Here is a 27852-nt window from a genome sequence, read left to right on the forward strand (position 1 = left end):
TCATTTGGTAGAGTTAAACAGAAAAACCTTTCTAAAAAAAAATTAGCTATCAACACAGTACATAAGTTAGGTTGTATATGTTGAAAGAACTTTTCCTTGAGTTTCCAAAATCCTTTTCTTACATGATAACCCACATAAAGCATGACTAGTGAGGTATATAGGGCAAAACACTTAGGCAGATGTACAATAAGGAAAAAGTGCATAATCAAAGAATTCTTCCCATTTTCATAGAAATATCAGGTTAAATCTGAGTTCTTCTTGATGTATCATTTTACTTTGGCAGAATTAAAATAAACCCATACAAATGTCTTTGTTCAAGTCCCAGCAGCAGTGATATGTCTCCTTTGGTGGCATTATCTGATGCCACAATACCGCACAGTCTCTAAAGGAACTAAGGTTTTGTGTGTGTCTGCATCTGTAACTGCAAACATCAAACGTAAGATCATACGTCAAGCACCATGTCATACTGTTGTCCCTTCTTCCGCCTGCCACATTTATTGATGAGAACCACATACAGTGTCAAAAGCATGACCCAATAGCATGCATACAGCAACGTTCCAACAATTAAAACTGTCTGTTTGGATTCTGAGAATGGCTTTTTAGATTCCTTATAAATGGTGAAAATCACACCACCCAGGAGGATTGTAAACCAAACTGATACTGGAATGAGTCCTATGAAATTAACAACAATGGTTTTCCTTCCAGATGTGCCCCACCCAGCTTTGTTTATCGTTGCAATTGCAAACATCTTGGCGGGAAGTAAACTTGACATGTATAACACTGAGTAGAGGGACATGAAGACCATGACGATATTTCCTCTAAGGCAGCTGGCAAAAGATGATTTTATGAGACCCACTAACTGGACAGTTAACAAGAAGAGGAGGATGTTCCAAATTTTACCCCTGTAGAAAAGCTGGATTACTGTGGCAATGAGAAAGAAAGGGAAGAACCCAGTGATGACTGCTTCATAGGTCATCCACAAGTGATGTTTATGAAACCACATGGCATTGTACAGCCACTCTCGGAAGTAGGACTTGCTCCAACGGGTCTGCTGGTTTAACCATCTGAGATATTCTATAGGTGTTTCAGTAAGGCACTTGGATCGAGCTGTGTATTTTGTTGCATAGCCCAGACTCAGCACTCGGTTCGTTAGATGCCTGTCATCTCCAAAACTACATTGGCTGCCCATAAATTCTTGATTGTACCAGTCTTCCACAAATTCATGCAATAAGGAGTTTCTGTACATTCCCAGAGGTCCACTAATGCACTGGACACATCCAAAATAAGACTGACAGGCCCTTTCTATGTTAAAAGCCATCCAGTATCTCACACTGCTTAGGAAAGATATCCAGGAATCATACTTGTTTAAAATCTGCAAGAAAAATAAAAGTAAAAATAATTAAATAAAGGTAAGCCCCAGCTAAAAATTCCAGCAAAATCTGCACCATTGTGAGGTTACTACCTAGAGTAATGTTTGTTGTTTTTGATGTTGTTTTTTAATATATTTATTTATTTATTTATGGCTGCATTGGGTCTTCGTTGCTGTGCGTGGGTTCTCATTGCAGTGGCTTCTGTTGTTGCGGAGCACGGGCTCTAGGCACACAGGCTTCAGTAGCTGTGGTTCGAAGGGTCTAGGGCACAGGCTCAGTAGTTGTGGCGCACAGGCTTAGTTGCTCCATGGAATGTGGGATCTTCCCGGACCAGGGATCGAACCCATGTCTCCTGCATTGGCAGGTGGATTCTTAACCACTGCGCCACCAGGGAAGCCCATGTTTGTTTTTTTTATCCTTCTATTTAACCTCTTTCCTTTTTTTAACACAATTTTACATTATTTTCTTTGATTCTATATACTATATTAATTTGATAAGTTGGGTGTATGTGTTGGGACTTCTTGACAATAATTTTTTTCTACTCCATCACTCTCTGTTCTCTTTTGTTATGTGTTTTGTTTCTTTTTCTTGTTATGTTATAAAATTGAGATTTTTTTCGGCTTTGGTTCTCAGCCCTTAAATTATTCTCCCACTGGCAGTCCAGTGGTTAAAGATTTCGCCTTCCAATGCAGGTGGGCGGGGGGGGGTCCATCCCTGGTGGGGGAGCTGGGATCCCACCCACACGCCTCACGGCCAAAAAACCAAAGACATAAAACAGAAGCAATATTGCAGCAAATTCAAAAGAGACTTTAAAAAAATGGTCCACATCAAAAAATCTTTAAAAAAAAATTATTCTCCCACTTTCTTACTATCTAATATTTGAAAGTTTTTAAGTCCTATGCTCTTCTCTTTTCAACTCATCCAACTCTATTATTCTCCTTCCTCCCCAGTTTTAGCAATGCCAGTGATAAAAGGGTTTGCTCTGGCTTCACCCCAGATCTGGAATCCTGAAATAATGCTCTACACAAAGGCTATTAAAATTATTAGTTTTGGGGGGCAATATTTCTTAATTCTCTCCTCTGTCTCAATTTTATTCAGTTTTCATCTGGGTTTTACATGCTTCCTTTTTATCACCAGGGTATTTCTTTGTCCATCTAGTGCACTTTCTTTGCCTTCACTATTACCATGCATATAAATATGGGTTATACAGCAACACAATACCTACATTTAAAGTCAAAATTCCACGTGCTTCTCACATCTTTGGCTAAAATCTAGTGCACTTTTGCAAAGGGCTCACTTTAATCTTCATATATTTTCACATATTTGTTTTCCCATTCCATAAATTTCAAATCACCTTCATTAATATTTGTTTCACTTATTGTTTCTCCATTGATAGCAAATAATGGGAAATAAATAATAATTGGAAAACTCACTTAATTGTTCCTTTGACTTTCTCTCTAGTGTAAATTTGAGTTGCTGTTTCTCTTTTTTTTCCTTTGTATTCCAATTTGGATTTTTGACCAACCATATATTGTTCAGCTTTTAAATACATAGTTATATGACACAGACTCCATCTCCTGCCATACCTCCATTTCTTAACCCTTGTACTAAATGAATTCCAACATCATTTTACCAGAACATTAAGTTGTGGCTCAAGAAGATATGGCAGAAATTATTACACATTTACATTATAGTTTATATAACTTATCAGCCAGTACATACTTGTGTTATAACCCAGGATTAAGCAAAGAAATCATAAGTTACTTCAATTTAGACAGCAGAAGAGGTATAAAGTGGGTCCAAGGAACATTCTAGTATGTCTCTGGCACCAGAAACAATATCTGGCACAGATCTGGGTGTATACTAAATGTATGTTCAAAGAATCAGTGAGTGAGGGTACTACTAAAAGTGACTCATGCAAAAAGTGAACTCATGTACCTGGACATCTCCCCCGACACCTCCAACCATGGGATCTTCTTCTAAAACTTTTACCATCTCCACAGATGAGGCAGGGTCAAGCATGGTGTCTGAATCACAAACCTGCAAAGAAGAAAGTAAGAAATAAGTTCAAGAAAAGAAGATGATGAATGTACTCCGTGTAGTCAAAAGTGGGCATATATATTATGCCTTCAGCCTATTGTCACAAGGCCTCAATAAGCGAGTAACACAGGGATGAGAGTTTGCTACATGATGGCCAACACAAAGAACCTGCAAACTCAATATTTAAGCTAATGACATGGCTGGATAGAACAGCTAAAGTGATGACCTAGGCATGTCATGTAGGGTGACCAGTTTTGCCTGGTTTGCCATGGATGTATGCAATTTTGGCAATGAAAGTCTCATGTCCCAGGTAACATCCTAGATTTCCAGGACTTGGAAAACATCTTGGGTTGGTCACCATAGATATCTCTTTTTTTAAAAAAATTGCCTTCCATAAGGCTTTTAGATATCTTATCCCTCAGGTCTGAATGATGATAGGAAACTCCTATGACAGTATTGAAAAAAAGGCATGTTTAACAGTGATTATTTTTCTCTATTTTCATATGGTGATTAAGACAGGAAAGCAGTTCTACTAAGGCTGGTTGTATAATTAATTCTGAAGCAAGATGTCCATTTGACCTGGGCTTAGCTGATGACATTCCATTAGAAAGGAAACTAGCCTGATGGTCAGTCCACCTTTTTATTTTAGAGTATCAAGTATTCGTCTAGCTCTTTGTATACAGAAGTAGATGTTAAATTATCTTAAGCTTTTCTAGAAGTGCTAATTATTATTCTTAAAAACAAACTTTATACAGGACGAAAAAACAATTTTGAAACCAAACCAACTACAACTTCAAGAAAATTATTAGGATTTGTCTATACCCATTAGCTGCTCCCAGAAATTTCTACTGGAGGCCAAAGGTACAGGGTTATAAATAGTACTTTTCTTCCCAAGCTGATTTATGAACTTATTGAATGAAACAGAAAAATAAAGGAGAGGAGAAACCAAAATATGACATGTATACCCATAAAGCTGATATGGAGAATAGGGCTTATATCAATGGAGTAGCAGACTTTGTAACTATGTTCCCCAGAATTAGACTGATGTACCAATTCCAAATAGCATCTAAGTGGGACTAGTCTCCTCCTCAAGACAGTTAATGCCCCTTCAAAAGGGATGGCAGATGCCTGCTCCTTCATGGCGGCTCACTTCTAGAAGAAAGGGGGAAGAAGGAGCTAGGCTACCCCTTACTCCTCCCGTACTCACCAATCAGATTAAGTCACTTCTCTTAGGGAGATATTAGGTACGTTACACCTGTGGATGGAGCTTCTTCCACATGATCAAAGAAAATCAAAAGTAGGAAAAGAGCTGTCACCTCTCTATTCCTGGTTGATATTAATAAAATAGTATCCTTTTCTGGAAAATGCAGCCAGGCCCAAGTAGACATAAAGTGATGAAAATTGACATGTAATGAACCAGTTTCACATCCCCATCTAAGCAATAAATGATATGATTGGCAGAGACGGGAGTGTTATCTGCAATTCCACTGTTTTTCTATGTAGTCTGGCTACATTTATGAATTTAATCAAGATTTAGTCTCTTTATTTATATAAAAAGCAAGTATTTGTGCAGTTCTCAGAGCTGCTTCATAAAAATAGTACGGATTTGATATACCAGTTTTGAATGAAAATAATATTTAGAAGCATGAACTCTGAGTTAAAGGGGATTTTATATGTCGGAGGAGTCCCTCACATACATAGCTAGGAAGTCTCAACATTTAAAAAAGAGTGCCTATCTTAATTTTATTAATAGTTTTTTTTCTGAAAAACATTAATATATATTAATAAAGAATGTTGGTGAAAAGAGCAATTCAAATGCATTATTGTAACATGACTTAAGGAGTATATAGGGTATCCAATTATTAAAAGTGAAATCATCACCTCTCTGGACTCAACTAATTATAACAATTTTAAAGTTAATTTCTGAATTTTGTATATTACTTTACCTATTTAGAAACAGGCATTTTCTAAATAACCTACTGCCCCATTTTTTTGGAGGGGGCATTCTGTTTTGGTCTGCATGGTCTTACTTATTTTAGAGGAAAAAAATAGACAGCAGCTAGGCATTAGTATTCCATTAAAAAAATAGGATTTTTCTAATACTTCAGTTTATACTCAAGGGTCCCAAGCCTCAGAAACCGAAGCAAATTCCTCCAATAGCGATATTTTGCCTCTCTCATGCCTTGTCTGTCACTGTTTGGTATACGGCTATAAGCCTGGCAGGCCAGTAACTAGGGTAGTAGAAAGTGAAGGCATAATTTCAAAGCCACCTTTCCACCTCTCAGCATCCAGAGTTTATGGCCACACCCACCTCTATTGACTCAAGCTGGGAAAGGTAAAACCAGAAAGCTAAAATAAGACTAAAGACAACAGGAAGGGGGCAACCTAGAATTAATGTTCAAGTAACTCCGCCTGCTTGTAAGATAAGCAAGCCAAGGGAACTGCCTCTGTGAAATGACTAAACTTGAACCAAACTTCTGAGGTTCTGCATATCTAAATTGGCCCTGCCCCTCCCAGTTTCCAACAGCAAAGTGCCAGAAGTTCTCAGAGAGAGATTGTTCACATGGTGAGTTGAACTGTCAGAAGGGAAAGCTCTCAGAAATCTCCTGGGAGGGGTTTGTTCTAGTGGGATCAAAGAGTTTTCCAAAGAAGTTCAATTTCTGGATGTTCTTTGGTGATAGAATGCCAACTAGAAAACCACCGTCCATGACAGTCTGTGAAAGCATGTATGTTCATGGATATAACAGTATTAATTTGTTTGTGTGTAAAGGGTATAACTCTAGCCCTTCTTAAAATCAGTCTAGTAAAAACAGGATTTCTAGCTGTCTCCTCACCAATTAATGAGAAGTGTGCGATTTCACGAATGTTGGCTGTTTAGCTCTGGGCTAGAAACTGTGGGAGAAATACACCAGTTCACAAGGAGCTTAACCTCACACTGGGAAAAACCACAGGACTGATTTGCACACAGGAAACAACTGGAGAACAAATCAAAATGTCTTTCTGTCCACGCTGAATGTATCACTGTAATTTGTTTAAACTACATGATCGCCAGTCATAAGATTTCTCACTAGGAGATATGGAAATGAGGCAAAGTCACCAAATTTTGACTAAAATGAGTGGAAAATGTCAAGACAAGAAGACGTTATTGGGAGGAACCAGCCACCTCAATCTTAACCACAGAATCATCGGCTAAATTGCTTAAGACCATGGCTCCCTGTCCTTCACTGTTCTAGCCAAGAGACAGTGCCGCCGCTTTCTCCGTATCTAAAACAGGAGTTGGCGAACTAAGGTCTACGGACGAGTCTGCCTTCCCACCAATTTCTATATGGCCTGGGGGTTAAAAATAGCTTTTACCTTATTAAATAGCTGAAAAAAAATTGAAAAATAATTTTTTGTGACACATGGAAATTATATGAAATTCAAATTTCAGTGGCCATAAATAAAGTTTTATTGGAACCCAGTCATGCACATTCAGTTTCATATTATCTATGGCTGCTTTCACACTAAAACAGCTAAGTTGAATAGCTGCAACACAGACCATATAGCCCGCAAAGCTTAATGGTTTCTATCAGGCCTTTTACAAGCAAGTATGCCAACCCTGAGCCTAAAAGAATTGGTTGGGGAGCCGGGGGTGGGTCTCTTTCATAAAAAAACAAAGAACAAACTAAAAGAACAAGTTAAGATAAAGTATGTTCTAAGTCCCCATTTAACTCTACTAGAGGTTTTTACGATTGCCTCTCTCTCCTATTCTTATAATAGGCCAAAATTTGACTATTATAACAAATCAAGAGGCTTACTACTTTTATGACCTTGAACAAACTGTTACCATCATCATGATACCAGAGTGACACACTGTATGTAAAAGTCCTCGGTAAATTACAAAGGCTCACAGAAAAGTCATATATGCCATTAGTATAGGGTAATAATCTTTAATTGTTTATACTTGCTAAGTAAACCCACTTATTACCATGAACAGGTGACTCAGTAAAGAGAATCACCAAAAGGAACATGAGAATGGATTACATATCAAGAATATCTTGGGCTTCCCTGGTGGCGCAGTGGTTGAGAGTCCGCCTGCCGATGCAGGGGACACAGGTTCGTGCCCTGGTCCAGGAAGATCCCACATGCCGCGGAGCGGCCGGGCCCGTGAGCCATGGCCGCTGAGACTGCGCGTCCGGAGCCTGTGCTCCGCAACGGGAGAGGCCACAACAGTGAGAGGCCCGCGTACAGCAAACAAACAAACAAAAAAAAGAATATCTTATCACAATGAACAAGTTCCAATGTATCCAAAACACCTATAGGTATATAAATTGCTAGAAATGTGTTAAATAAGCTGTTAGACTGTAAGTCCATTCCAATTTATCTCACTGATCTTAAAGTTAATCTACCTCACAACAATTTAAATCAAAATATCCTGTAGAAATATTGTTAGTTATTCTACCATATGTTTTTCAACTTCTAAGACCCAAGTCTAAAATGCTGAGTATCCATGTTTCACCTTTTTTTAAACATATTTCCTTTCAGACTGACTGGTGGATTCTCCACCTCTGCCTGCCCCGCACCACTTCAAAGGGCTCTGAGAGCTACACAGCAACAGGAAGCCTTAACTATTCTGGCTGCCTTCGATGAGGAAACAGGCTGAGAATTAATCAAGACTCATTCTGTTGCTACTGCTTTGCCTGCTTGTAAACCTCAATCCTTTCTTAATCTTGACCCTTCATCTTAACCTGAACACAGGGAGATGATTTATTTCAACCATGTTTGAAGTTTACTATTGGTCATGATCCCACTGCCCAGTTTCCCTTCCAAAACTTAACCACATAGTAAATGGAAAGTACCCCCTACCCCCTCTTTCCCCCAGGACATTCCCCCTAGTGAAAAGAAGTCACCCAGAATTTTAAAATTCACCGATAGTTAGTTACTGGCAAACACAAGATGGTGCTAGCCCCCAGAACTCCTAACAGTACAATGCCAGAGTAAACACACTACTGAAAGGAAAAGAAAGCACTATGCAAAACCTTGGAATCAGACAGATCTGAGTCCCAATCCACAATTGACCAGTTATACTCCCTTGGACTAGCTTTGTAACCTTAAACTCCTTACCTCACCTTTCTAAGTCTCCATCTCTCAGGTGAAAAATATGGATAAGCACATCCACCTCATAAGTTTGCTGTAATGGAGAATTAACTAGATAATGTATGTATAGCAGTTATAAGGGCTAGCTCATAGTAAATGCTCATTAAAAGGAAGACATATCTACTAAGAAGTGATCATCAAAACCAGAGGCACAAACTAAGAACACTAGTCCAATGAGGGAAGGGGTCCTTCTTATCTGTACTGTAAATAAACCATGACTCGCTCAGAGAGCAAAAACTAATGCCTTGTCCAATGCCCAACAAATTTAAATTAAACAAGCTGGATTATTGAGCAGGCAATATAAAAATCCTTAGATTGGGCTGACTACTAGGGAAAAAGATTAGAGAGCAGTTTAAGGCAGACTGTGAGTGGCAAAAACAAAATCATAGGATGTAAGAATTTTAGGACTAAAAAGACCTTTTGAAATTAATCAGTGAGACCATTCCAGGAAAAAATAAATGCTCTCAAAGAAAAATACAGAAACTTTTTTGGGGGCGAGGGATGGGGGATAGGGAAGATGATTCTCTCGTAGTAATTTTGTTTATGGTATAAGACCTCAAATCTAGCCAATAAAAAGCCTCTAAATCATAAAAACCTCAACAATTTGGCCCTTATTTGTTGCTCTTTTTAAAAGGAATTGGGAAGATATATACCTTTCTTGTTAGAATGTGTTACCCAAATTGTTATAAAGTGACATTTGCCTTCACGCAACCTAGAATCTTTTTAAGACATTAAGGAGTCATTTGGTTTTTCTCTTTTCTTTTTCAGGAAGGCTTATACACAAGTAATAGTTGTAGGTGTAAAGCAAAGGTGACAAGCCAGCTGGAAAAATGAGAAACCAAATGTTGTCACCTCTAGGCTTAAGCCAGGAAACACCCTTATTCCAAATGGTTGGAAAGCACATAATGGTTGCCTTAAATCAGGGTTTACATTCAAGAACCCAACTTTGAGGGAAAGTGTAGATTAAAAATGAAAAGAAAATTCTAATGCTATACTCCCTTTTGTGTTGTTGCTGCTGTTTGTTGTGTTTGTTTGATCCCAATCTTGAAAAGCATAGATATGTTGCTAGAAAGAAATTAAGACAGTCCTAAGTTAGAGTCTTTAGCTAAAAGTGATCTCAGAAATCATCTCTTCTACCAGTTGAGGCCCGTAGCAAGTAAACAGTTAAATAAAGAATTCAGATTTCCCCATTCTTATTTCAATGTGCTCAATTTCATTCTCTAAGATGAAGTATACAAAGTCACATTAACATTCTCAACATGACCCTTCAGAAATTTTCAGAAAATAGGAACCAATCAAATGTTATACGCAGTCAATCCTCATTAGGCACGGTAGTTATGTTCTACAAAGCTTCCATGAACAGTGAGTTAGCAAATACTAAAAAATTGCTTCTAGCGGACATATAGAGTTAGGTTCCTCGAAGTCTCTGGTCACGGCATCTTTGTCTAGTGATCAATACCTAACCTTGTTGTATTTGTGCTTACTTGTTTATTTGTGTCACCTTATTTAATATGTATTGTTGATTCATTAACATTGAACTCATGTCCAGCAGCATTGTAACTCATGCCTGAACAAAGTTCATCTAACAAACCTATTTTCTCCATAAGGCAATTATAGCCTTCTTGTGTTACTATCACTAGACAACATTTCAACACTACACTTGGGGACCATTTTAAACAGCTACATCAGCAACCAAAAGCACAAAAATGTGAAAAATATAATATTAAATAGACTAAAGAAGCTACTTGTTTACAGTATAAAAGGTAAAACAAAAAGGCAAAGCGTAATCTTGTGTGACCTCAGCTGGGAACATGCACATCAGATGACTCACTTTTTTTTTGCCATTCTGCACATGTCTGCAAATGATCACAAAAGCACTGCAACTACTGATTTTCGGGTAATAAATACATTTTAGTCAGTAGGTGAACTTGGAAATACAGAATCCATGAATAATAAGGGTCAACTCTACTATTATGAATGATTTAGTCTTACTTTCCTTCTGCTCAAAGAATCTTGGATAGCTATGGTACTGCCAGATTAAATTAATAATAAAATTGCTTCCTATAATCTTCCCTTTTAGAAAATGTTCATACTTATTGTATAACTTTTACCTGGGAAATTCTTAATATACACATCGGACGATACTGTTTTTTTCCTTTGTTATATAGACTGGTGGCCACTTATGTGGAAATATCAATGTTCAGTGAAAAGAGATATAAATAAAGCAATTATCTAATCTAGATATCAAAAGACACTTTAAAAGTCTTCTGATATTGTCAAGTAAAAAATACAGAAAAGTAAACATGATATAATCTCAAAATTGTTTTTAAAATAAGGAAAAATAGAAGAGTATATGCTGGAAAGTATTAAATTTGATAATCTATGTATGGGTCATGTATTCGCTTCAGATGATTTTTTTAAATTGAAGTATAGTTGATTTACTATGTTTCATGTATACAGCAAAGTGATTCAGTTATACATACATACATATCTATTCTTTTTCAGGTTCTTTTCCATTATAGATTATTACAAGATATTGAATATAGTTCCCTATGCTATACAGTAGCTCTTTATTATCTACTTTATAGATAGTAGTGTGTATCCGTTAATCCCAAATTCCTAATTTATCTTTCCCCTCTCTGCTGCAGATTATTTTAATTTTGCTCATTGCACTTTTCTACATCATTGAAAAAGTTTCTCCAGAAAATACTTTGATTCAAAATTAAGAAAATCTTCCTCATTCACCTCCTTATTTCTCATTCCCTGTATTTGATTTTCTCACTTTATTTTTCTTCTGCTGCTTTTCTATCTTATCTATCTCTGGAAGCAGCCACTAGCATCATAGATGAATTTCCTACCATGTTGGCTTCATCTTAAACTAAAGCTTCCCTTCATGTTCTACGTCAGCATTTATTATTTGAGAGGCTACAGGCCTGAAAGAGTAATTACTATAGAAGACTAGAGATGAGAGAGGAGAGATATAAGAGGTGGTGATGGAGAAAGGCTTGCTCTGAAAGAAACCAGAGGGAGCCAACCCAGAAGGCTCAGGAGTGCAGGTAGAAAGGTTAACCTTGAGATAGGAGGTGAGGTGTGGTACCCTTGAGACTGTAAGCAGAAGAGAGTCAGATCTTGACGGCCTTCACAGCCTGTACTTTTGCTGTTCTCTTTTGTAGAAGGCCAGATCATCTGTTTGTAGTTAAGCAGGGAGGAGTCTGGGTAAGGCCCTAGGAGAGTGATGAAGATGTGAAATAACAGACGCGAGAGGAATAAGCAAGACATCTATTCAAGATCAAGTGAAAAGAGTGCTGACTAGTGCTGAGGATCCAGCTGCAACTGGAAACCAATCATTCTGGCCATCTCTCTGCACAGTTAAACAGTGTTCTCTGGCCAGGTTAGCAAATATGAGCAGATGGTCCATTTCTTCCCCTACCCCCATTCTCTCTTGTGTATTAGCACCTGAATTTTGCTTCCTTCCATCCCGAACCAACTTGAACTCCACATTCAATCACTTGTAATATTCAGGAGCCAACATCCTCAAACCCCTCCCTATTTGTCTTTCTGTGGCTTCTGCTCTGTAACACTTGGACCCTGGGTCAATCAGAAGGAAGGATGCGAGTACTATATTAGATTGAACTTTATGCAATTTCTGTTTTTACAGGGCATCGATGAGGCATGGCAGGATAGTATTTACTAGTTTCAGAATGCCAAAAGGTTTTTTACCCCTGTTTGAGTGCTCTGAATGGACTGGAAGTCTCAAGCGGATTTGGTGGCCAGATAACAGCTGATGCTAGGGTCAGTCTATCTGGAGGCTTCAGCCTGAAGGAAGGAAAGTTCTCAAGCCTGATGAGGGCACTAGCAAAAAGCCTACTCTAAAATTTTATATTTTGTATTAGTTTTTCCTGGACAGGCACAAGTCAAGTTGTCAAGGATAAAAACAAAATTCCAAACAAAATGTTGGGAGAAGGGGCTTTGGGAGAAGCAGGTTAAAAAACAAAGAAGAAAAATCTCACAATAATGTCATGATTAGAAAGGACAAATGTAAATTGTTTTAACTAGAATTAAAGGCAAAACATCAAAACAGATGTTTTCTCATTTTAGGCCCAGAGCTTTATTCTTCAAATCCTCTGTAAGTTCCCTAGCCATTCCTTATTTAAAAGTTTCATCTTATCCTCTCATCTGGGCCTGAAGTTGCAATAGGTAAATATGTAAAAATGTCTTGGTTTAACTAAAACAGCCTTATTTGTGAAAGTTCTAGAAATTAGGAGACACTTGGGGTTGAAACTCTAATCAACTCCCTTTTATGCAGATGGTATGAACTGAAGAAATACCTCAAAATTCTTCAGATATTAGCTAAATTAACAACATGTTAATTAGCAATTGACATGTAGTATAGTTTTCAAGTAAGGACTAGATAATCATATAAGAAATAATACTTTAACAGCAAACGCTTTAATAATATTAACAATGCCATTATCAACAACTTTTGCTAAGCCCCTTTGGATACATAATTTGAAATAATTTTCTCAAATCCCTTGTGAGATTTGTTCCTTCTAATCAGGTAACTGAGGTTTGGGAGGTGGTCTTGCTCAAGGTCAACCAGCTACAAATTGTTAATTAGAACCTCAGTCAATTGACATTGAAGCCAGTGGCCACTGCCATCCCATTACACAGAGAGACACACTGGGCATCACTTTGCGTTGATAAATCCCCTAAAACATATGATGGGTCTTCCAAAAACAAGGATTTCACATTTAAGAAAAGAGGAAAAGTGTCCGGATGGATATTTGAAGCCAGAGAGAGTTCTCTTTTCTCAATATCATCATGAATAAAATCTAACTAAAATATCTGCACAAAAGTACAACTAGAAAACTCACATGTACCCTATTAATGTTCTAAAGAAGAAACTTTCAGTGAGAACTAGAAGAGGAGAAACCGTAGAATTAGCAGTCAGGGAACTAATGAGAGACACAGCCTGCCTAATTTTCATGCAAGCAAACACCATCACAAATGCTTTCAAAGGTCAAGTTGCATGGAGTGAGGTAATGCTGTTTGGGGAGTGAAATAAACATGACTTAGATTTTGTTCTGGGAAGGTTGTTTTTTTGTGTTTGTTTTCCTTTTCCCTTTTTCTTTTTCTATGTGTTTCAGTTTTGAATTCCTACACTTTTAAATCAAAATTGTTTTCATCGCCCCCATTTTGCCTAGTCTCTGTGAAAAATATTTTATAGCTTTCCCTTGGCCCTGCAGATTTTCTCAAGCTCATTCTGCTGGAGGAGACACTATTTTCTTACAACGCTGGAGATTTTAAGAGTGTGGAAAATGAGGTTGGAATTGATTTGGCAGAACCAAGGGGGCAGAGAAGGTAAGGGAGGGGAAGAGAAGGAAGGAAGGGTCTCACGTTCAAAATAATCTTGATTTCCAACCAATAACACTGCACAAGCTAAGCATTTTCATAGATAGATTTAACCGTTTTACAAGATTTTTTTGCTCTCTTTCAGAATGTGCTTTCAACAGTCATGCTGTTTTCAGATGAACTGAAAGAAGCACTGTGTCCAGAAGGGACAAGGATGGACTATAGCATATGACTGGAGAGATACAAAAGATGCTTTATTTAAATGTGTTTGTCCTGGCAGATGTGGAAACCTACCTGAACATAATCCACACTTCGTCCCAGTGCTCTGAAAGCCGTGTACATGACTTCTCTTTTTCCACCCCATTTTTGCATGATGCAAATACTCTTGTTGGACAAGACCAACTGGGTGACATGTTGTGAGCTTTCTTTATGTGACTCATCCGTCTCACCAGGACCTTTCACGTGAAAGTTGTTTTTCCAGATATAAGTGGCTGATTTATCCCTGCCCATGACTTCGCTGAAGATGTCCATCATGTAAAGGTCATCTTCCGAATTTCCATCTATGACCATGACAACTTTAATTCCAGGGTAGGTTAGCCTTTTCACAGATTGCAAACATTTCCGTAAGTAGTCTGGATCTTCTTGATACGCAGCAATGCAAAGAGCAACAGTTTTGTTCAACTTAATGGGGGTTTCTAGAGATTTTTTCATTTTTCGGTGCTCCAAAAAGGCAAACAGGCTTTGGATGATGAGGTGTGATGCTAAAAAGGCACCATATAGTCCAAAAGAGAAATAGTAATTATCTGTTTGGATAAATTGGTAGCCAACAATATAAGCAGCTGTGATTCCAAGGAGTAGAGAAACTCCAAAAAGTGTGGTTCCAATTATTCTCAGGATACATAGAAACCTCTCACAATGCATCTGCAAAATAATCACATGATATACTTGGTTAGCCACTCTTGTCCCATACTTGTTGTATACCTGGTATCACAGGGAGAGCATTGGACTAGAAGCATTCCAGGTGTTCTAACCTTGAGTTTCTCACTTAACTAGTTGTATGACTTTCTGCATCTCAGTTTGCTCATCTGCAAAACAGGGATAAGGATGCCCTTTCTGCATACCTCAGAGAACTGTTTCAAACATCAAATGAGAGGATGATGCAGTGTACCATTGAAAACCGTAATGCACATATGCATTAGTTTTAGTACATTAGATCATTTGTCTAAGGATGCACTCTATGTATGTGGTCATAGCTAAGCATAAGATCTAAATATTTTGTGAGCCAGGCACTCTTTCTTCTTGTGCCATCGTGTTCCCTCACCACAATACTGACCAGTGAAAAATCTACAGGTTTTGCTAAATTTCTTATGTGTAGTTTTTTTTCAATACATTTATTTATTTTATTTATTTATTTTTGGCTGTGTTGGGTCTTCGTTGCTGCGCACGGGCTTTCTCTAATTGTGGCTCGTGGGCTCTAGAGTGCCGGCTCAGTAGTTGTGGCGTACGGGCTTAGCTGCTCCGCGGCATGTGGGATCTTCCCGGACCAGGGCTCGAACCCGTGTCCCCTGCATTGGCAGGCGGATTCTTAACCACTGCGCCACCAGGGAAGTCCCTCTCATGTGTAGTTTTATCTCATCTCCAGTGGAAATCCCTCAGCTCACACCTTTCCCATGCAGCTAGCCAAGGTTGAACGTAAAGATACGTGGATTCTATCCTTCTAGGTCTTCCATCAACTAGCTCTGTGACTTCGAGCCAGTTGCTTTTCCTCTCTGGGCCTTGGTCTTTAAAAATCTGTTAAATGAGGGCATTTAGACTCAATTATTTCCCAAGTCTCTGTTGCCATTAAAATTTCTTTATGCATAGATATCCTACACAGACATTTATCAAAGCCCCTGAAATTCTGTATTACATTCCTTTGTTCAAATGGCTGTCTCCCTCATCCATCATTCATACCAGCTGGTTCGAACCTGGTGATCAGGAACTTTACTGGAATACAGTAAGAACACAATAAATGTTTGCAGAAATAAATCATACAATTAGAGAAGAAATAGCATCACGCTTAATTTCAACAGGTAAATTTTCTTTTGTCTTAAGAGCTTTAACACATTAGACCTAAAAACACATCCCAGTTCTTAATAATATACAATTTTGTACACCTCCCTAGCCTTTGTGAATCTCCTGAAATATTTTGAACTAGAGTACAGGAGGATCATATATTTCATATTTCTCAAAGCATCTCCAATTATGAGCATAGAAGAGGTGCTTGGTAGACCTTTAAAATTTGTTTCTTTTTGGTTTCCTAGACCCAGTTCCAACATGTGGAGGAGAGGGGGTTTCCTACACATGTCACAAACAATTCTCTAGACACCTGCTGGGTGCCTGACAATTAAATCAATGTTGATATCATGTGCCTGACAGAATCAGATTCCACAGGTTAAGAGTTCAGTCCTACAAGACTGCCCCCCACAAACACCCACACTTCAGATGCCAGTTGCAAGCCCAGGTTGTTACCTGTAATTACGATAAACTGGGTAAAAATCAGAGGTTCACAAGACCCCCTCCTGTGTTCAATTAATTTGCTAGAAGGAACTCACAGAACCAGGAAACCTGTTTACTCATTAGATTACTGGTTTATTATAAAAGGATGTAACTCAGGAACACCAGATGCACAGGGCAAGGTATGGGGGAAGGGCATGGAGTTCCAGGCCCCACTCTCCCCAAATCTCCACATGTTCATCGATCCATAAGCTCTCTGAACCCTCTCCTTTGGGGTTTTTAGGTACTCCATTACATAGGCATGATTGATTATATCATTGACCATTGGCAACTGAACTCAATCTCCAGCCTGTCTTCCCTCTTCAATGGTCTGGGCAGGGAAATGGAAGTTCCAACCCTCTAATCACATGTTTGGCTCTACTGGCAACCAGCCTCAACCACGTGCATTCCAAAAGTCACCTCATGAGCATAACGAAAGACATCTCCAAATTTGCAAGTAACTCCAATTTAATCTTTTCCCTTAATTCAACTAATTTTTGAAAGCTAAGTAAATTTATTTTCAAAGTTACTTTGGGCTAAGCAATTACCTCTGCAAAATCTCTTATTGGATATGCTATTTATATTTTCCTATTCCACATTAAGACTTAAAATTGAATGTTGAGGGCTTCCCTGGTGGCGCAGTGGTTGAGAGTCCGCCTGCCGATGCAGGGGACGTGTGTTCGTGCCCCAGTCCGGGAAGATCCCACATGCCGCAGAGCGGCTGGGCCCGTGAGCCATGGCCGCTGAGCCTGCGCGTCCGGAGCCTGTGCTCCGCAACGGGAGAGGCCACAACAGTGAGAGGCCCGCGTACCGCAAAAAAAAAAAAATTGAATGTGGACATAAAACCTATTAACATCTTGGTTTACTAGCTGTGTGGCCATCACATCCCTCAGCTCCAAGTGCCACCATTCACATTCTCGCCCCTGTGGTCATCACTGAGGTGGTCCTGAGTGGGTATGCATTACACTTTAGGGTAGCTTACTGTGACTGCTCACCAACTGTGTTTCCACTCCATCTGAGCAGACTGCTTGATGTGGCCGTGGCATTCCAGCCTTTGTTAATCTGAGACGTGCCACTTCCAATAGGGCTTTTAAGGGGGAGAATGGGCCTCCTGCAATATCTCTTTTCCCTCCACAGTCTTGATGTACATATTAACAGGTCCTAAGGGATTGCAGAGCCCAAAGATAGAGGGAGCTTCCTTGAACTGCCACATGGAAGGAAGCCAGCCACCAATGCCACCAATCAGGAATACCTGCCTTGGACTCTTATGTTAACAAGAAATAATTTTTGAGTTTGTGTTTGTTTGTGTGCCCATTACTCATTTTGGGTTTAGTTTCCCAAACTCATTACAATCTAAGTAATGCAGAGCAGGCTGGAGATCAGGGTTTGAGCTTGTGGACGTTATTTTTCTTTGTGAAATGGAGATGATGGTACTTGTCAACAACCCTTCACAGGGCTACAGTGAGGAGCAAAATCAAAGTGTTTGTGAAACTGTTTTTAAAAAATCAGAAACACAATACAAAGTATCAGCTAACATGGAAGCTAAAAAAACAAAGCAAAACAAAAACCAAATGTGCGTTCCACTTTTAGCACGTATATAGGATTTCATAGAATGCAACAAGTACCCTGATAAAGGTAATCACGACGCAAATGGAAAGTTCAAGCTGCTGGGCAATGGTGAAATGCTGAGTTTTCAATGAAAGGCAAGAGAGCACAGCATCCCTTGTTAATTAAAACTTCTGATCGGATGCTGAAAACTCCCAAAGTGTACATTAACTAATGCCTAAAGGTTCTGGGAGCACCAGACTAGGAACTTGTCTTTTCCAAGACATGAGTCATTCTCCCAAGAGTGAAAAATTTCAAGGCGACTAAAACTCTCTGCCTGGGAGAAGCTTAAAAGTGTGTTCTGCTTGTGTTTCAAATCAGCATAGCCAGCAAAAGAACCGCCTGCTATTCTTTTCCATTATTCACATTTTCCTTGCTTTTATCAGCACGTGTGGACGCAGAGAGTGTTCGCATAGCATCTGCTGGCCACTGCTGAAGTGGGAACACCCTCTTACATCATAGGAGTCTACAGAATGTCCTTTTTCAGCCTGGGAAAAATTGCTAGTAAACTGCAGCAACAGAACCTTTCTATTTCTGCGAGGTGTTGTGTTGTTGCCTAGCACGACGCATGTAGCATCTCAGTACAGGCCAAAGGGTTAAAGACCCAGCTGCATTGAGGGAATAGATTGATCTCAGGGACTGACGCACAGGATGTTTCTTTATAATTTCAGAGATATGGGCACCATATGTGTGAGACTTTCTGAGACAGTCCCCAATTCAAATACTCTGTTTCATAAGCAAACGCTCCTTCTCAGACATATGGTTTATTGCTAAATTGGAAAATATGGTTAGTTTCACCCCAGATCATTTGCTGATAGAAGACTTAGAAATCTACCTCCCATAAAGAGTGAAAATATAAAACTTGGATTTTTTTTGCCCAGGATTAGACTTTAGTCTATTAATTGATTTTTAAGTTGCTCTTGGACTTGATACCAATTATTCACCAAGGACTAGTCTTCACAGAATTCTAGGCCAAACCAAGTGCTGAAGAATAGCTTGGTGCACCTTAATGTAAACTCCACAAAATCAACAGATTTTATATATTTTTTTTCCACTAACGTGCCCCAAGGACATAGAACATTGCCTGGGTTATGGTTGGTATTCAGGAAATATTTGCTGAATGATAGATGTGACTTTATTCCTAAATATCATCATTGGCATCGTTATTATGTCAGCTAACTTTTACTCATCATTTACTAGGCTCCAGGCATTGAAGCAAGTTTTGTTTACTTGAACAGCAAAATCCTATTTAATTTTAATAACTTTAGGGGATAAATATACTGTTAATCTCATGTTACAAATCACATATACATATGACAAGGCAACCAAGACTGAGTATTTAGGTAACTTACCCCAAATCACACAACCAGGAGTAGGGTTCACATGGTGGCATAATGCCAGGTGACTAGACTGTCCTCAGTAAATAAATGTTGGCTGAACAGACTTGAACCTTCATGACAAAATAGGCAACATCCTTTTGCTTCTGATTAATAAACATGTGTGTAAGGAAAGATTAGAAAAGAACGTTGAAAACTGTTTTCCTGCTGTAATGGAAAAATGGATATCATGTACTCAGGTACAGATACAACACCAGCCTGTACTCAGAGAAGATTGCTGGGGTCCTATACCTTCCTATGTGCGTACAGTCAAAAGGGACCTGGAGTGATGTTGTCCGAAAGGGAGCTGGCTGCTGGTTCCACCTACGTGGCATCAGTGTTGCTCTTAATGCCAACAGTCAAAATCCTGTTTAACCATAAGAGAGGTGCTTCGGTTTCCATTGGTTCCACCTGTAGAGCAGATATAAGCCTTGCTGTTTGCTCGTATACCCCAAGTGGGACTCTATAGGTCATTGGGCATCAGAGCCTTTTCCTCCCCTTGACCTTCCTTGTATTAACCAGACAGCAAATGGCGGATGAGAGAGAATACCAGCTGCTCTCACTGCCCTAGTGCAGTGGTGAGAACCGAGTTCCCTCAGCTTTCATGAAGGGGGCCTTCTGTTTTGGATCAGGGAGAAGATAAAGTGAATTCAAATGAGTCAAGTCAGCATCTAGGAAAGGCTGCAGGCATTAGGCCAAGTGATACCTCTTCTGAGAGGCCCTAGCTTACCACTCCTTCCAAAGTGTTTCCTCCAGTAAATCAACTATACTCCAAAAAAAAGTTTTTTAATAAAAGGAAACATTTTTAAAAAAAAGACTCCTCCACCCTGCCCTCTCTTCACTCCCTGTCACTCTCTCTTCTGACCCTGTTTGATTTTCTAAGTTACACTAAGAACACTCTTTGGCCATAGGGACTTGAGTATCTCAATTAACTGTGTGTTCCTGTATCATAAAACAAGGTGTGGCACATAGTAGGTACTCAATAAACACATTTTAAATAAGTGAATAAATCATGTGGACCCACGTTGTCAATGCAGACTGACAGAGCACAGGGCCCTCCTCTATCTTTGCTGCAGGGGCAATGAATATGCTGAGCCCTTAAGGGTATCCTTCATCCAGCAGGTTTTTTCCTTCTTTTAAAACCAGTTCTATGATTTCTTGCGCAGCTATTTAAAGGTCATGATTGTAGAGGGTACCAGACAGGCTCTACAAGACCTTTGGGTAACAGACTTTAAAAAGGCAAATGGGGTTTCCCTGGTGGCGCAGTGGTTGAGAGTCCGCCTGCCGATGCAGGGGACACGGGTTCGTGCCCCGGTCCGGAAAGATCCCACATGCCGCGGAGCGGCTGGGCCCGTGAGCCATGGCTGCTGAGCCTGCGCGTCCGGAGCCTGTGCTCCGCAACCAGAGAGGCTACAACAGTGAGAGACCCGCGTACCGCCAAAAAAAAAAAAAAAAAAGTTAAATGGTCCCTAACAGCATTTCCTGAAATTATAAGTTGTAGTCTGAGTAATCTTATGAGTTCAGGGGTCAAGTTTGGAGCATGAGGGATAATGAGATCATCTTTTTTTCCATTTAAACTCTAGTTGTCTTACAATATTTATTGTCCATTAATCTACACTCCGCTTTGTGTTTAGTGCTAATGACTTGTGAGTGTGTGTGTGTATGTGTGTGTTTGGGTGTACACACCCACATATATTGGCCTCTGGAACCAGACTGAGTTGGAATAGACTCCTGGCTATCTTTTAATGGTTTCTTTTAAAGATTGGGTAACCTCGAACAAGCTACATAATACTTGTCATCTTCAGTTTCTTCATCTATAAAATGGAACTAGTCATATGGACTTCACCTAATTATAAGATTAAAAGATGGAGCTCATTTAAATACCTAAAAAGAAATCATCAGCAGAGCTCAGTGATGTCAGCTCTCTGCGGGTTAATACCCTGCCAGTACCTACCTAATCAGCCTGACTCTCCTCCCCTTTAAGCTGTTGTTTGTTAGTTAACAAGGGGTAACTCTGGCATAATGGAAAGAATAACAGGGCAGGGAAGAAATGGATTCAAGCCCAAGTTCTGCCTCATATTAACCATCCAACTTTAAACAAAGCACTTGAGGGGTCTATGAATGAGAGCCATGTGTCCTTGGACAATTAATATCCCTGACATCAAATATTTGGGGTATAATTCAATTTGTTCATTTTAATGATTTTAACCAGGGCTGAGTGTCTAGAAGAAGGATGGATGCAGGCTGCACTGTGGGCAGTCTCATCATAGTCACCTGAACAAGGGTGAATGCAAAGAGCAAACTGATATTGGGATCTACTCTCTGAGCCTCATTTCCTCATCTGCAAAATGGGAATGATACTTTTTGCAGGCTTACTGTAACCAGGTAAGGAATACATATATTTATTGCAGCTTTAATGGGATATTAATGGCTTCAATATCTTAACATAAAGGAACAGTTACTCTTGCACAAGTAACACTTGCACTTTCTACTTCTGCGAGGTATCTCGTTGTTGCCTAGTATCACAGTACAAAGGGGTAAAAGGCACATTTAGAGGAAGCTTTACTGAGGGAATAGATTGATCTCAGGGACTGACACGCAAAATCTAATAAAGACAAGATCAATGTCCTTTTACTTGTAGCCAATATTTAAACAGACAAAAGCACAAAGGACAACAGGAGATATTTTTTAAAATGTTTGTTTAGTGAATGCATGGCTCAAGATCACATCTAATATAAATAAATAGCAGAAATGGTTTTAGAACACAGGTTTTCTTTACTCGTAAACTGGTGTCGTGTGGGAGGAGGGGGAAATAGGCCTCAAGTCATGTAGAATGATTAGAATTAGGAATATTTACTTAGGCAGGTGACACTAGCAAGGCATATGGAAATGTACTTCTTTGTAACAAGACATATTCTGCTTGTGGCCATTTGTCTGCTAACAGTGGATTAGAAAACATGGTGAGCAAAAGATCAAAAAGCAGTGGTTTCCAAATGTTGATGTACATCCAAATCACCAGGGAATCTGTAAATATTACTGATGTGTGACTCCTGAAACATTCCCAGTTAATTGGCATGGGGTGCTACAAAGGCATCAGGAGTTTTTAAATCTCCTTAAGTAATTCTAATTGTGACAAAGTTTGGCAATCACTGGCTTAAAGTCTATGAAAACTTTCATGATCTCATTTGCATTGTTATACATTCCTCAGGCGTATTGCCTCTGCTACCATCCTCAACTAGAAATCCTAAGAGAAGTACCCAGATGAAATCTCCCAGCACTCTACACGTTAGAGCACATGACCCTCCCCTTCTCCCTTTCTGACCTCCTCTCCCTCTCTGGCTTTGAAGCTGGCCTTTGTCTTTCCAGTCCCACTGCACTTACTCTAGCAGAGACCTGGACCAGAGCTTGCAGGGTTAGGCAATACACCTTTCGAAGACCTTGTCACCTGAGCTGTCTCTGGATCCAGAGCTTTACATTTCAGATTTCTCTTCATTTGCACCAGCTGTATTGATCAAAGACTTTCTAAGATGTCCATTCTCCCAACTGCCCTATTGGTTCCTGAATTTTGCCATCCTAAACTTCATCCTAAAGTTCGCTGTGGCAAAGGGGGAAATTACAGGAAGACTTAGCATGGAATCCTAGCTCTACATGTTCCTCCATCATGGGCCCTGTCTCTATAGGTCATTCCCTATGTAGCCATATATACCACAATGCCAAATTTCTTCATGAAATCTTTCCTGATCTCTCTCAATCAGATGTGTTTTCTCCTCAGTGTGAACCCCCATAAAACTTGACTAACCCAGCTGCAGCATAGTCCAGCTCAAGGGTGTTATATTCAAGAATTCCTGTATTAAATTTCATCCACTCTCCTTATTAACACTGTGACTTTGAGTGGGTTACTTAAGCTTTCTGAGGCAAGGTTCCTTTTTTTCATAAAGTTTTCTTTGGTGGGCAGGAGGGATACTAGATATAATGTATGTCAAGTATCTACTTCAATGCCTGATACGTATTAGACATGTGATAAATAGTAGCTATTACTTTACTTCTTTATGGGCCAGGTTGCATTTTGCCTTATACTGTGGTTATTTAAAAACTTCTTTCAGGGACTTCCCTGGTGGCGTAGTGATTAAGAATCCTCCTGCCAATGCAGGGGACATGGGTTCAAGCCCTGGTCCGGGAAGATCCCACATGCCACAGAGCAACTAAGCCCATGCACCACAACTCCTGAGCCTGCACTCTAGAGCCTGCGTGCCACAACTACTAAGCCTGAGCTCTAGAGCCCGCGAGCCACAACTACCGAAGCCCGGCGCGCCTAGAGCCCATGCTCCACAACAAGAGAAGCCACCATAATGAGAAGCCCACGCACCGCAACGAAGAGTAGCCCCCGCTCACCGCAACTAGAGAAAGCCCACATGCAGCAACAAAGACCCAACACAGCCAAAAATAAATTAAAAAAAAAAAAACTAAACTTCTCTGAGTATGCTTTTTCTATGATGAATTCGATTTAGATATGCACTACATCTTGTTCATTTTTAAATAAACTGCAGTACAGATTACGCTTTTAAGAGACATTCATTTCTAAATATTTTATTATTTAAATTGAAAAATATTTGAGTTTGACCTTGTATTTATTTTGACTCATATATCAGTGACATTTTCTTAGATTGTAAGGCAGTATATATATAAACTCCACATGTTATAGCTAACATTAAGTTATAGGTAACATTCAAAATATTATTGAATTTAAGGTATATGCAGTGGGATGATACTAAGTCTATGCAGATTGCTGCTACAGAGGAAAGGATTAAAACCAAACTGGGGTGATGGGAATGATTTTCCTGTAGGGAGCTGTCCCCCCATTCAGCTGTCCTAGCACTGCCACTGGTTCTGTCCTTACAGCCTCTTCGTGGAACACAGCTTGGGTGTGCATGGATAAAAAGTGAACCCAGAAAGGGACAATGGGGTTCATGCTCTATTCTGCAATTACATTAACTCATAGCTCCCACATTCTATAAAACTCAAGAAGTTAATAATGTAACATGCTACTTGTTCTTAGATTAAAAATATAACTGTGGGGCTTCCCTGGTGGCGCAGTGGTTGAGAGTCCACCTGCCGATGCAGGGGACACGGATTCGTGCCCCCGTCCGGGAGGATGCCACATGCCGCGGAGCGGCTGGTCCCGTGAGCCATGGCCGCTGAGCCTGCGCTCCGCAACGGGAGAGGCCACAACAGTGAGAGGCCCGCGTACCGAAAAAAAAATATATATATAACTGTGTAATATAGCTTTGCTAAAGGGGATCCCCCATTAATCCATAGATAAGGCCTTTCTTCACAGTGCCAATGATAGAAAATAAATGAATCAGTGACAGGCATGAATTTAACAATTCAAGAAATATTTCTTCAAAATAAACTTAGCTGATAAGGAAACCATGGGCAAAAAAATATTTATGAAATTCAACATCGTGGGACTATTCTACAGACTTAACATTAATGATTAGTTTCAATATGACTTACTTTCTAGTAAGTCTGTTACTCAATTGTTGCACAATTCTTGTTTTCCAGGAAGGTAGCTGACTAAACGTTTTGTGGAGAGTGACATTCAAATTTGATGCTAGTCACTGATTTAAGACCTTGAATTCTTATAAACACCATAGCTTTCTCTGATAAGAAAGGATTCAGTTCTAGGTACAATACAAGTAATTCTGGTAATTTACATGTCAACACTTCTACAATAAGCTTTTCTGTTCACCCAACTCAGATGTTATATAAATAAGAGAAAGAAAACAGGAGAAATGATATCCTCATTATAATGCTCTAATCCAGAAATGTCTCAGAATTTTGAATTATTAGCCCCAATATTGCTTAATGCATACACAACTACACATACTAAAATTTGTACTTCAAAGAGTTAAACTTTATTGAAAATTTAAAAGAATAGCCAAAATATTAGGAAAACCTTTGGTGGGATATGATAAGTATTAAAAAAAAAAGACAGTATTTCAGCTGCCTGAGTAATCTTATTTAGCTTCTAGAATAATGCAGTGAAAACTAATGTAATGAATGATTCAATTTGCACAAATTGGAATGAAAGGAAAAAAAAGTTTAGAAGTGAAGAGTTCTTTTCAAACCGATTCTGTCACATTTTCAATTGTATCTACAAATAGTTTGATGGGCATAACTATTTGTTCTACCCAATTCTATGTAAATACACATTTTAATTTTTAGCCTTTCATCATTGGCATGTTTGAATGTGTGCTGACCTTTACAATATTTTGTTAAAATGACCTTTTCAAAAAATCTCAATCCTGTTTTAAACCTTCAAAGGTACATTATCCTATGCCTTCACTACAATAAGAAATCTGCCGGAAAAAAGCCTTGAAATCTACAGTGGGCCGCGAAGTTGTTCTTATCTGTCGCTTCCCTTTTCCAGCAATGTTCAACTACCGACTTCCTTGGCTTTACTCTAAGGCTGAGCTGAAAGTGTATATATACTCAGGCCTCAAGTTGGGGAAGCCCTCGGTCGCCAATCAGGACTTCCCGACCTATTGCGTCACACCTCCCCCCTAGGTGTGACGTCAAAGGCAATCCCAGGCCAGTCACGTGGGTTGGAGTAGTGTAGCCTTTCTGGGCGGCTGTTAGGGAGACACCCGGCAGCAATGGCCCCCAAGGGTGTGGAACCGGGCAGGGAGGAGCCAGCAGAGCTCCTACACCCACCTCCTGGGAGCAGGGCTGTAGCAGCTCACTCCAGCCAGAGGCGCGTGGGGTTGGTGACTCCCAAGTACTTAGCGCGGGCGTCTGGGGGATGGAGGGAGCGGCCGCGGGAAGCTGGCACCTAAGGCGGTGTAATAGGACCCAGGTCTTGAAAACCCTCCTCCCCAGGCACCGCCTCTCAGCTCCCAGCCTCTCTTTCCAGCCTTCATTATCCCTTCAGAGCCACTTCCCCTCGGCTGCGTATCCTCAGCCTGAGGAAAAGCCTCTAGCCTCTCAGCCCTCGCTCTCACACAGACCCTCCTTTCAGACCCGCCCTCCGGTTCACAGGGACCCATTTTGTAGCCCTCGCTCGCGCTGGGCGGGAACCACCGTGACGAATTCCGCCCAAGGTGTTGATTATCCATCCCAACCTAGCCTCTGGCTCGCCTCCCACCTTCACCCCGGCTCCCACAGCCCATCCCCCACCCGGGGCTGGGCGCTCGGGAAGGCACCCCCAAATCCCCACCCGACTGTGTCCCGCGCTGCAGCTGCGGAAAGAGGCGCCAGCGTGCTCTTTGCCACGTCGGAATTGGCTCCCGGGACGCTGCAGCTGCTTGCGCGCAGCACGCGGTCCCCGCGCACGCCCTGCCCTCGCGGGCCGGCGGGCAGCCCTGCAGCCGAGAGGAGGGATGCGCGCCCTCCTCTCGCTCGGGTCTCCGAGTGCCACTGCTTGGGTCAGGGACCCCAGACCGTAGTATGGCTTCTGGAGCCGGGCTGAGCCCGGACAGACCCACAGTGACACTTTAATGGGGTGCAGGGAGTGCAAAGGAGGGAGGCCAGGGGAAGACGGGGAGTGGCCGAACGAGGCCGGTAGCTTGCGAGGAGGTGGCGAAGGACCCTCCTTCTCTGGGGCCAGAGCTGGGACCCAGGATCGCTTTAACCCTTTGCATTCCAAGTAAGAAACAGGCTTCCCACTTGCAAAACGCGCTAGGCTGTCCAGGGCTTTCCTTCCCACAGATAATGTGTGGGAAAAAAAGAAGAGAAGTGATGGGAATAAGGGGGAAGGGGGAGGCTGCGCGGAATGCATTTTCCATACACAGTGGAAATTCTTGTTTCCTAACTCGTGAGCCCCTCTGCAGCTCGGGAAGATGCGGAATGGAAAAGTACATCCAAGGACTTGCAGCCTTTCCCAGGCAAAGAGGTTACCTGTGTTCCAGAAAGGCAGCGGATTTCTGGCGAGCGCCGCAGGGATGGGAGAAAACAGAGGAAATGTTGCTAAGCCTGACAGTGATCTGAAATATCCCCTGATTTGCAGTCTGTTGGAAATTTTCAGACCTCAAACTTTTCTGTCGAAAACGGACTTAAATTTGTTTTTAACTCTTAACGTGAATAATGTCTTCCCTCTCCCTGGCCTATTCGAGGACCCTCGCCGTTCACCAAATCGCGCCAGTGTAACGTACCTTGTTCAGCTCTTGGTCATAAAGTTGTCCTCAGCCTGTCTGTGTGGTCCCGGAGGGTCGGTGGCGGGCAGTTTCCAAAACTGAGGTAATAGGAGATCAGATGAATTTGAGACGACCGGCCAAAAAAAATAAAAAAATTAAAAACAACATTTAAAAAGGATGGGGGAGTCTTAAATGCTTAGGTCTCCCTCACTTAAAAAAAATCACTAGTATTTTTTAATATTTCCGTTGCACTTCAATCTTCTAACTCTTAAAGAAAATGTTATCTGTGCTTTGAAAATAAATTAA

At 40.5% G+C, this 27852-nt stretch overlaps 1 protein-coding gene across 1 annotated transcript; it reads right to left on the reverse strand.

The window, feature by feature from the left end:
- On the reverse strand, positions 1-27666 carry HAS2 (hyaluronan synthase 2). The gene is made up of 4 exons (XM_060127660.1): positions 27565-27666; positions 14193-14819; positions 3309-3410; positions 1-1372 (listed from the first exon to the last, which is right to left on the reverse strand). The coding sequence occupies exons 2-4, from the start codon at positions 14817-14819 to the stop codon at positions 443-445; spliced, it is 1659 nt and encodes a 552-aa protein (XP_059983643.1). The 5' UTR covers positions 27565-27666; the 3' UTR covers positions 1-442.
- Positions 27667-27852: the final 186 nt, after the last annotated feature.

Source organism: Lagenorhynchus albirostris, chromosome 17, assembly GCF_949774975.1.
Source record: "Lagenorhynchus albirostris chromosome 17, mLagAlb1.1, whole genome shotgun sequence".
NCBI lineage: Eukaryota > Metazoa > Chordata > Mammalia > Artiodactyla > Delphinidae > Lagenorhynchus > Lagenorhynchus albirostris.

Excerpts from the sequence above, each read along its gene's own strand:
- HAS2 (XM_060127660.1), bottom strand. The coding sequence starts at position 14,819 with ATGCATTGTGAGAGGTTTCTATGTATCCTGAGAATAATTGGAACCACA. Across the intron at positions 3,411-14,192 it reads GAAGTGTGGATTATGTTCAG|GTTTGTGATTCAGACACCAT; the intron begins GTAGGTTTCCAC and ends TCTTCTTTGCAG. Across the intron at positions 1,373-3,308 it reads GTGTCGGGGGAGATGTCCAG|ATTTTAAACAAGTATGATTC; the intron begins GTACATGAGTTC and ends TTTTTCTTGCAG.